Raw genomic sequence first — 11508 nt, 5'->3', positions numbered from 1 at the left:
ACCCCCCCCCCACCCCCCCCCCACCCCCCCTCACCCCCCCATCACCCCCCCCCTCACCCCCCCCGCCCCCCCTGATCACCCCCCCTCACCCCCCCCGCCCCCCTGATCACCCCCCCCTCACCCCCCCGCCCCCCCTGATCACCCAGAACAACAAGTCTGGACTGGAGGGTCTGAAGCAGTGCTGGACGTTGCCCTGTGAGGCCCTGAGGACCCGGTCAACCTATCAGAATAGTCTCTGAGGGTCAGGGTTACCGGGGGTGGACCTGGGGTTACCCCAGGGTTAGGGTCATTAGGATGGCGGCGGCGGTGGCGGCGGCGGGTGCTGGGATCGGGCGTTACCTCGGTCTTGCCTTTGCTCTGGCAGGACCTCCTGGTCTCCTCGTCCGGGGCCCACGCCGTCGCCTGGAAACACAAACCAGACAACAGAGGCTGAGTCCCGCCGCGCCTCCAGCCGCCACGCCACGGCGGAACGCCGCTGCTTGGACCGCCGCCACGCCACGGCGGAACGTCGCTCGGGCCGTCGGCACGCCGGAAAAAACAAAGACGCCTGAAAGACCTCGACCTCGCTGCTGTTTGTTGTGTAAACATGGCGACCGGCTGACTGGAGGCGAGCGGCGAAGGCATGCGGCACGGCGGCCGAGGGGCCGGGGACGCCGTCAGCATGTCAATGGCTTCTCTCTCTCTCTCTCTCTCTCTCTCTCTAAAAGGCCTCACTCTGACTGCCCAAACAGATTCAAGTCTTCGGTTAGATTCCCCTCCTTCTGCTCCTCATTTCTCATTTGGGATGCGGGGTGGCGGCGCCACAGACACTCCAGAGCGCCGCCGGCTCCTGCCAGAGCTGGAAGATGTCCGCCACTTGGCGCCAAACGGCCAACGGCAGCAGGAGCCAGAAGACCCCCTGCTGAGTCTCTGATCCGGCGGCCCAGCAGGACGGCGAGCCGGGGACTCAGCAACACGCCGTTCGTCTCCGACTCTCCCAAAGGGGGCGTGGCCGGCCCAAAGCCCAAGCCAAACGGGTCAGAGAGGGTTTCCGTGGCGAAGCTTCTGCTGGCGGACGCAGCGCCGCCCTCTACACGCTCTTACTTTGAAAGCACCAACTTCTGGTCACAAGATGGAAAAAAAGGAGCATTTTTTGATGCTATGCTGGCTTCATGTCGGCAGAGCGGATCGGCGTTTTCTGGAGTTCAGACGCTGACGACCGTAAGATAAACAGGTCTGACCTGTAAAACCGGTCTGACTAAAAGAAAAAGAGGTTTTGTCTCAACTACAGCAGGAAATGCTGCCATACGAGGGTGTACCCAAAAAAAAAACGGAATTTGATTATAACTTTTTATTTCTGACATTTCAAAATAAAACATCACCATCGCCTTCAAAATAATCTCCATCCGCATTAATGCAGCGCTCCAGCCGTGTCTCCCACTTCACCAATGCGTCGTCAGACCCCTGCGTAACTGTGTCATTCTGGGCCGGCTGCGATTTTTCTGTCCCCTCCTCCACATCTGCAAACCGCTGTCCCTTCAGCTGCTTCTTCAACCTGGGGAACAAGAAAAGTCCCTGGAGGCTTCATCTGGCGAATCAGGCGGATGGGAGAGGAGATTCATCTCATTCTTCTCCAGAAACTGCGTGAGGCGCAGCGCCGTGTCCGCTGGCGCTCTGTGGTGGTGGATCAACCGGCTCCACTCCGCCACGACGCTCTGCTTCCTCCTCACATCCTCACGGAGCGTCTGAGGACTTCCTGTAGTAGTCCTGGTTTACAGTCTGACCTGGAGGGACAGACTCGCTGTGGACGAGACCCTGGACAGCCGAGAAGCAGCTCAGCGTTGTTTTCACGCTGAGCGGACCTGACGCGCCGACATCTGGCCCTTCTCAGACCCCCGGACCACTCATGGACCTGAGTCTTCCCCAGAGCAGCATCCTTGTAGGCTTGCTGCAACAAGCTGAGTGTTTCTGCTGCTGTTTTTCCAGCAAAAAGCAGAATTTAATGTTTGCGCTGCTCTGGCTTCACAGTCAATGTCGCCATTTTGGAAAAATCGCAGACCGCCGCTGCACTCTGTTACTATAAATAGCTCCTGACAGGCGTCAGTGTCGCTCTGGGAGCTCAGATTTCTCACAGATGTGCACGAGGCTTACCTGCAGCACATCTGACGGCCAGAAGTCCAAACTCATTATTATTATTGTTTTCTGACGAAATTCCGTTTTTTTTTGGGTACCCCGTCGTACTGACACGACTAAAGAGAATTAAATCTACAAACCAGAGAAACATACAATTTTCATCGACTCAAGCTCAACTCAAACGGTCCTGGTTGATCAGGCTAAACTGTTCTTTCAGCCGATGACAAAATAAGAGTATTAATGAAAAGCAACATGACAGAAAGACGAGATGAAAACTAGAACCAAAGCAGACAAAACCAGGAGTCTGGACAGCCGGTGAAAGGGTGAAACGGTCTCATCTCCAGCCTTCCTCAACGAAATGAACCCATAAAACCAGCAGTGGCATCGGCCGACCTGAGAACAGCCGCCCCAACCAGACGGAGAGACCAGGGAGAACACGAGACCTGCAGGACGTTCCACTCCAGACAGAACAGCCAGATGGGAACAGTGCAGTGGAAACGTGGGAACAGGGCAGTGGGAACCTGGGAACAGGGCAGTGGGAACGTGGGGACAGGGCAGTGGGAACGTGGGGACAGGGCAGTGGGAACCTGGGAACAGGGCAGTGGGAACGTAGGGACAGCGCAGTGGGAACGTGGGGACGGTGCAGTGGGAACGTGGGGACAGCGCAGTGGGAACGTGGGAACAGCGCAGTGGGAACGTGGGAACAGGGCAGTGGGAACGTGGGAACAGGGCAGTGGGAACGTGGGGACAGCGCAGTGGGAACGTGGGAACCGCGGAGTGGGAACATGGGAACAGGGCAGTGGGAACGTGGGAACCGCGCAGTGGGAACGTGGGAACAGGGCAGTGGGAACGTGGGGACAGCGCAGTGGGAACGTGGGAACAGGGCAGTGGGAACGTGGGAACAGCGCAGTGGGAACGTGGGAACAGGGCAGTGGGTACGTGGGAACAGGGCAGTGGGAACGTGGGAACAGGGCAGTGGGAACGTGGGAACAGGGCAGTGGGAACGTGGGAACAGCGCAGTGGGAACGTGGGAACAGGGCAGTGGGAACGTGGGGACAGCGCAGTGGGAACGTGGGAACAGGGCAGTGGGTACGTGGGAACAGGGCAGTGGGAACGTGGGAACAGGGCAGTGGGAACGTGGGGACAGCGCAGTGGGGACGTGGGAAAAGGGCAGTGGGAACGTGGGAACCGCGCAGTGGGAACGTGGGGACGGCGCAGTGGGAACGTGGGAACAGGGCAGTGGGAACGTGGGAACAGGGCAGTGGGTACGTGGGAACAGGGCAGTGGGAACGTGGGAACGGCGCAGTGGGAACGTGGGAACGGCGCAGTGGGAACGTGGGAACAGGGCAGTGGGTACGTGGGAACAGGGCAGTGGGAACGTGGGAACAGGGCAGTGGGAACGTGGGAACCGCGCAGTGGGAACGTGGGAACAGGGCAGTGGGAACGTGGGAACCGCGCAGTGGGAACGTGGGGACGGCGCAGTGGGAACGTGGGAACAGGGCAGTGGGAACGTGGGAACAGGGCAGTGGGTACGTGGGAACAGGGCAGTGGGAACGTGGGAACGGCGCAGTGGGAACGTGGGAACGGCGCAGTGGGAACGTGGGAACAGGGCAGTGGGTACGTGGGAACAGGGCAGTGGGAACGTGGGAACAGGGCAGTGGGAACGTGGGAACAGCGCAGCGGGAACGTGGGAACAGGGCAGTGGGAACGTGGGAACCGCGCAGTGGGAACGTGGGAACAGGGCAGTGGGAACGTGGAAACAGGGCAGTGGGAACGTGGGGACAGCGCAGTGGGAACGTGGGGACAGCGCAGTGGGAACGTGGGAACAGGGCAGTGGGAACGTGGGAACAGGGCAGTGGGAACGTGGAAACAGGGCAGTGGGAACGTGGGGACAGGGCAGTGGGAACGTGGGAACAGGGCAGTGGGAACGTGGAAACAGGGCAGTGGGAACGTGGGGACAGGGCAGTGGGAACGTGGGGACAGCGCAGTGGGAACGTGGGAACAGCGCAGTGGGAAAGTGGGAACAGCGCAGTGGGAACGTGGGAACCGCGCAGTGGGAACGTGGGAACAGGGCAGTGGGTACGTGGGAACAGGGCAGTGGGAACGTGGGAACAGCGCAGTGGGAACGTGGGAACGGCGCAGTGGGAACGTGGGAACAGGGCAGTGGGAACGTGGGGACAGCACAGTGGGAACGTGGGAACAGTGCAGTGGGAACGTGGGAACAGCGCAGTGGGAACGTGGGAACAGCGCAGCGGGAACGTGGGGACAGCACAGCGCAGTGGGAACGTGGGAACAGGGCAGTGGGAACATGGGAACAGGGCAGTGGGAACGTGGGAACAGCGCAGTGGGAACGTGGGAACAGGGCAGTGGGAACGTGGGGACAGCGCAGTGGGAACGTGGGAACAGGGCAGTGGGAACGTGGGAACAGGGCAGTGGGAACGTGGGAACAGGGCAGTGGGAACGTGGGAACAGCGCAGTGGGAACGTGGGAACAGGGCAGTGGGAACGTGGGAACAGGGCAGTGGGTACGTGGGAACAGTGCAGTGGGTACGTGGGAACAGTGCAGTGGGAACGTGGGAACAGGGCAGTGGGAACGTGGGAACAGGGCAGTGGGAACGTGGGGACAGTGCAGTGGGAACGTGGGAACAGCGCAGTGGGAACGTGGGAACAGGGCAGTGGGAACGTGGGAACAGCGCAGTGGGAACGTGGGAACAGCGCAGTGGGTACGTGGGAACAGGGCAGTGGGTACGTGGGAACAGCGCAGTGGGAACGTGGGAACAGCGCAGTGGGAACGTGGGAACAGCGCAGTGGGAACGTGGGAACAGGGCAGTGGGAACGTGGGAACAGGGCAGTGGGAACGTGGGAACAGCGCAGTGGGAACGTGGGAACAGGGCAGTGGGAACGTGGGAACAGGGCAGTGGGTACGTGGGAACAGTGCAGTGGGTACGTGGGAACAGTGCAGTGGGAACGTGGGAACAGGGCAGTGGGAACGTGGGAACAGGGCAGTGGGAATGTGGGGACAGTGCAGTGGGAACGTGGGAACAGCGCAGTGGGAACGTGGGAACAGGGCAGTGGGAACGTGGGAACAGGGCAGTGGGAACGTGGGAACAGGGCAGTGGGTACGTGGGAACAGCGCAGTGGGAACGTGGGAACAGGGCAGTGGGAACGTGGGAACAGCGCAGTGGGAACGTGGGAACAGCGCAGTGGGAACGTGGGAACAGCGCAGTGGGAACGTGGGAACAGCGCAGTGGGAACGTGGGAACAGGGCAGTGGGTACGTGGGAACAGCGCAGTGGGTACGTGGGAACAGCGCAGTGGGAACGTGGGGATTTTCCTGGACAGCGATTGGTGGATCTGGCTGTGGCGTTCCTCTCTGATGGGCTCTCTCTCTGCGTTCAGCCAATCGGCTGCTTCTGGCTGAAAAGGGATCAAAGCAGTGAATTCACGGAGGACGGGACAGAAACAAGCCGTCAGACTCATTCTGGGAGAACCTGGAGTTTAATTCGTTAGTGTGTAAAGATTCCCTCTCCGATGCGGGAGCGGATCGCTGGTGCTTGCAGGAGAGGAAGCTCCTGATTAGCCTCTGCATAAACCGCTGCTAACGAGAGGAAACACCAGCCTGCAGTCCTACCCGCAGCCTAATGAGCAAGGCAAACATCTGCGCGTCGTCTTGGGATTCAGCCTCCTGCTTTTCTGCTGCGCTCACGGCTACAGACGGTTCATCACTCCGATTGTTTCTTGATTACACCGCCCACTCCGAAGCCTGTCTTCACCCTGTCCTGCAGCCGGAGGAGCGCCGGAGGACCAGGGGCTCCGGGTGTCCTGAGGACACATGTCCTCCTCCGTCTGTCTGCTGGACGCCGCTGACGGTCGGCTCGTTGGGACGCTTCCGTTTCAGTTCTCTGGAATGCTGAATCAGCACAGAGCCGTCCTCCATGCTGCCGCTCACACACCACAGCACACACACTTCTCCCAGGCGGCGTTCACACCACAGCCGTTCAGAGGAAAACACCCTCTCCACCCTCTCCACCCTGCTCCACCCTCTCCACCCGCTCCACCCTCTCCACCCGCTCCACCCTCTCCCCTCGTTTCTCCGCTCTTGACCTCCTCTCGGTCTGTTTCGCGGTTTCTCTGCTGTTTGCTGGGATCTTTTTCGAACCTGTTCTCAATGTTTCTGTCTTGATTGATTTGTTGTTCAAAAAGGTTGAAATAGCAAGAAGTGAAAGACAAAAGAAAAACGCTGAAGCAGTTCTCAGGACTGTTCAGGGATCAGCTGAAGTCCAGGACTTGGTGTGAACCTGGTGCTGCAGGAAACCCGTCTGGAAGGAGTTCGCTTTGGAAAGAGGAAGTTTGAAAAGCTTCCACCGCAGGAGCGTCTTCTGAGGCGGCGCCGTGGAGAACAGCTTCCTGTCAACACTTGAGTGAATCAGGTCGCTCCAACAGCCCAGCCTCCCTGCAGGTGCAGCGGGTGGAGGGGGTGCAGCAGATGGAGGTGCAGGTGGTGCAGGTGGTGCAGCGGGTGGAGGGGGTGCAGCAGATGGAGGTGCAGGTGGTGCAGCGGGTGGAGGGGGTGCAGCAGATGGAGGTGCAGGTGGTGCAGGTGGTGCAGGTGGTGGAGGGGGTGCAGCAGATGGAGGTGCAGGTGGTGCAGCAGGTGGAGGGGGTGCAGCAGATGGAGGTGCAGGTGGTGCAGGTGGTGCAGCGGGTGGAGGGGGTGCAGCAGATGGAGGTGCAGGTGGTGCAGCAGGTGGAGGGGGTGCAGCAGATGGAGGTGCCGGTGGCGCAGCAGGTGGAGGTGCAGGTGGTGCAGGTGGTGCCGCGGGTGGAGCATGGGTCTGCATGCTGCTGCTGGAAGCTTTGTGTTTCTGAAATCGCAGGATAAAACACTGAAGCCTCAGAGTGAAGCAGCAGCGACGCCGCTTCAGGACAGAAGCGCCGCCGTCACGGTGCGTTCAGGGGCAGTGGGATTTGCTAAGCCCAGCTGGACGCTTCTACTGAGAATGTGCGAAGGTTGTAGCAGCTTCCAGAAGGCGTGGGGTGAGGGCCACCACAGGCTGTTCACGGAGCTCCACGACGCTGACAGGTGTGATCGACTGCAGACATGATTTTACTGAAACGGTTGATCGTTGAACTGCTGCCTTCAGGAGGGAGGGGGGGGGGGGGGGGATCGTCTTGGTAGGGTGGCTCTGTTCCTGCTGGCCTGACTGGAACGCCGCCGCACGCCCCGCTGGTCAACAGTCTGGCTGGAACATGAAGTCAGAGGCCTTACTGCCTTGTACTGCTCATCGGCGTGTTTTCGCAGCTCCAGCTCGGTGCTGATGACTCGCTGTCAGCCAGCAGCAGGAAACGGGAGGAGCCCGGCTGCGTCGGCTTCCTGTCACTTCCAGAGGAGCTAACTAGCATTAGCCTCAAAGCCATGCGGTCAGGCGCAGTCTGGAAGAACATGCAGCTGCAGGAGTTTTCCGGACTTTTCATTAAGACTTCTTCATGCTGGAAGAGTCCGTCTCTACAGGAAGTGCTCCGTTCTGAGATGAAACCACTTCTTCATCATCCGCAACACGACAAAGACCAACAAATACGACGAGGATGAAAGTCCTTCTGAAAAACATGCTGTGCGAACATCGCACGTGATGATCTTCCGAGCAGACTTCCTGTTGGACAGGAAGAACAGTGTCTCCAGCAGGACGGCGGCGTCTGCAGGACGTGTGAAGGAACATCTGGTTATCTTCAGAGGAGGGAGGCGTTCTGCATCTGTGGAGACTTTCCGTCTCTCCTCTCGCTCCTCTCCAGGAGCAGAGAACGCCGGAACGTTCTTCGCTCTTGAGCCATTGCTGATCAGACGGAGCGACGGAACGTTTTAATCAGTCCTCGATGCTCAGAGCAGTTAAAGCCGCGCTCCGTCTGCCTGGCGGCGGCCCGAGGCCGCGGACGCCGTTCGGCTTCAGAAGCCCGTTGGACTTCGTTTCTATCTATTAGATCCAACAGCCAGGCGTCAAACCTGAGCCCGCCGCCGCCGCCGCCGCCGCCGCCGCCGCCCCTCTCCGCTCACGCAGGCAGAGCATCTCGCCCCCGGCGCCGCTCTTCAAGGGGGAAAACATGAATATTTTATGGGCAAATAAAATTGCAGAAAATACAATTAGCAGCAGGATGGAGGATTCATCACTTTTACTGCGTGAAGACGGCGCCGGGCGCGGAAATGAATTCTATTTTTACGAGGAACCGAAGAGAGGGAAAAAAGAGGAGGGAGAGCGAAGCGCTAATGAAGCAGCGAGTCTGAGGCTGCAGATGTGTTGCTTCCTGGAAATGTGGCGCCGCTGATAAGGCCGGCGCTCCGCCGACATCCTGTGTGACACTAATTATAACCATGAACGCCCAATCAGGCGGCGGGATGACACACGCTGCTCCCAGCCGCCGCCGAGGAATCGCACCGCACCGCGCCGCAGCAACAGGAAGTGGAGCGCCGCAGCAACAGGAAGTAGAAGTGGAGCGCTGCAGCAACAGGAAGTGGAGCACTGCAGCAACAGGAAGTAGAAGTGGAGCGCTGCAGCAACAGGAAGTGGAAGTGGAGCACTGCAGCAACAGGAAGTAGAAGTGGAGCGCTGCAGCAACAGGAAGTAGAAGTGGAGCGCTGCAGCAACAGGAAGTAGAAGTGGAGCGCTGCAGCAACAGGAAGTGGAGCGCTGCAGCAACAGGAAGTGGAAGTGGAGCGCTGCAGCAACAGGAAGCCTCTGAGACGCTGCTCAGCCCGGCGGGACGGAGAGACGACGTCTCTGACGTGGTTTCAGTAAAACGCTTCTTGTCGTTGATCCGTTAAATATCTTGATTTTTGTTGCCGTTTAAAGGATTCGGGAAAACCTGCGCTCCACCGTTTCATTTTAGAAACGTTTTGTGCTTTAAAAACAACGCCGGTTTCCAGGGAGACGGCCGCTGTTAGCATGGTTAGCAGTCAGGGACTAGCTAGCACCAGCATTCACCCACATTCCTGCTGACACAACCAAGACACACACTGCTACCGCAAGACTACCAGGACAATGTGGACCGGGACCAGGACCAGGACGACATGGATCCAGACCGGGACCAGCAGAGTCTGGACCGGGCTCAGGACCAGATCAAATCAGAACCCGATGTGTGAAGCGTCCAGTCGGCGCCGGAGGAGGGCTCCCTGAAGCGCCGGGGTTCCAGCTGCTCAGCGACTCCAACATGGACCAACGTGATCCGACCCGGAAACAGGGACCTGGCTGCAGTGGCCATCCGCTCCCTGATGGAGTCGCTGTTCACATGACCGACCACGCAAAGAAATCAGATCTCAGCAACCAATCAGAACCAAGCATCAAGACCTGCCGTGTGAACTGCAGGTTCCTCCCCGTGGCTCCAGATCTCGTCTTGGTTCAGAGGTCTAGTTTTTGCTGGTATTTTCCGGCGTTGATTCGGTTCTTGGTTCTGAGGTCTGGGTTCCCGTCCTGATCCCTCGTCTTGCTCCCTGGTGATCGACTCCTTTCTTGTTGGTTGTACTTCGTTCTGTTTCTTGAGCTTTGAGATGAAAAAACATTTCTACACGTCCGAAAAGGCAAAAAGTAGGAAATCAGACGTTCAGGTTTTCCTCAGAAGGAAGGTTCAGCTTGCTATTTCTACTAAATCCAAACTCCTGGACACACACACGCACACTCACACACACACACACACACTCACACTCACACTCACACACACACACACACACACACACACACACACACACACACACACACACACACACACACACACACACTCCACAGCTGGAATAACGAGGCTTTCATGTGGAAGTGCTGGTGTAAGCACGCGGTGGCGTGCTGTGGCATGGTCTGGGCATGTTGGGTTCAGTGTCGACTTGGGGGCTTGAAAGACCAGGGCCTGAAGGACCGAGTCTGTCCTCACATCCTCACTCTGAGATGAAAACCTCTGGAACAGCTGGGTCAGAAGAAAGGAACTCTAACAATACAGCCCGTTCCAGACGCCGCTGCTGAGCTGGAGAAGCAGCAGAACAACAAGGTACAGAACCATCTGCCGGCACCTTCAGCAGCTCCCAGGAAGCAGCAGGACTCCGGCCTTCAGGGGACCGAGGGGAAGTTTTTCAAAACAAAAGCTTGGTTAAAGCGGCCCTTGTTTCCCAGCTGAGGAGACAAGCAGCCGCCCGTCCGCTCTGACCACGGCCGCTTCAAGAACCACATCTACACCCAACGAACCACATCTACACCCAAAGAACCACATCTACACCCAAAGAACCACATCTACACCCAACGAACCACATCTACACCCAAAGAACCACATCTACACCCAACGAACCACATCTTCACCCAACGAACCACATCTACACCCAATGAACCACATCTACACCCAATGAACCACATCTACACCCAAAGAACCACATCTACACCCAACAAACCACATCTACACCCAACAAACCACATCTACAGCCAAAGAACCACATCTACACCCAACGAACCACATCTACACCCAATGAACCACATCTACACCCAAAGAACCACATCTACACCCAACGAACCACATCTACACCCAAAAAACCACATCTACACCCAACGAACCACATCTACACCCAACAAACCACATCTACACCCAACGAACCACATCTACACCCAACAAACCACATCTACACCCAAAAAACCACATCTACACCCAATGAACCACATCTACACCCAAAGAACCACATCTACACCCAATGAACCACATCTACACCCAACGAACCACATCTACACCCAACAAACCACATCTACACCCAAAAAACCACATCTACACCCAATGAACCACATCTACACCCAACAAACCACATCTACACCCAACGAACCACATCTACACCCAATGAACCACATCTACACTCAACGAACCACATCTACACCCAAAGAACCACATCTACACCCAACGAACCACATCTACACCCAAAGAACCACATCTACACCCAACAAACCACATCTACACCCAAAGAACCACATCTATACCCAACGAACCCCAAAGAACCACATCTACACCCAACGAATCACATCTACACCCAAAGAACCACATCTACACCCAACAAACCACATCTACACCCAACGAACCCCAAAGAACCACATCTACACCCAACGAACCACATCTACACCCAAAGAACCACATCTACACCCAACGAACCACATCTACACCCAAAGAACCACATCTACACCCAACAAACCACATCTACACCCAACGAACCACATCTACACCCAACGAACCACATCTACACCCAAAGAACCACATCTACACCCAAAGAACCACATCTACACCCAACAAACCACATCTACACCCAAAGAACCACATCTATACCCAACGAACCCCAAAGAACCACATCTACACCCAACGAATCACATCTACACCCAAAGAACCACATCTAC

At 57.4% G+C, this 11508-nt stretch overlaps 1 protein-coding gene across 1 annotated transcript in view; it reads right to left on the bottom strand.

Annotated features, from left to right (window-relative positions):
• The window catches only part of LOC115403262 (semaphorin-5B-like), an 83595-nt gene that overhangs the window by 6069 nt on the left and 66018 nt on the right, over positions 1-11508 (bottom strand). The window contains exon 6 of the mRNA XM_030112121.1: positions 340-402. Coding sequence (XP_029967981.1) covers positions 340-402 — 63 coding nt within the window. The remainder of the gene's footprint in view (positions 1-339; positions 403-11508) is intronic.

The sequence above is a fragment of the Salarias fasciatus genome, chromosome 16, assembly GCF_902148845.1.
Source record: "Salarias fasciatus chromosome 16, fSalaFa1.1, whole genome shotgun sequence".
Taxonomy (NCBI): Eukaryota; Metazoa; Chordata; class Actinopteri; order Blenniiformes; family Blenniidae; genus Salarias; species Salarias fasciatus.
The sequence above is the reverse complement of the archived record's forward strand: the minus strand, read 5'-3'. Positions and strand labels throughout refer to the sequence as shown.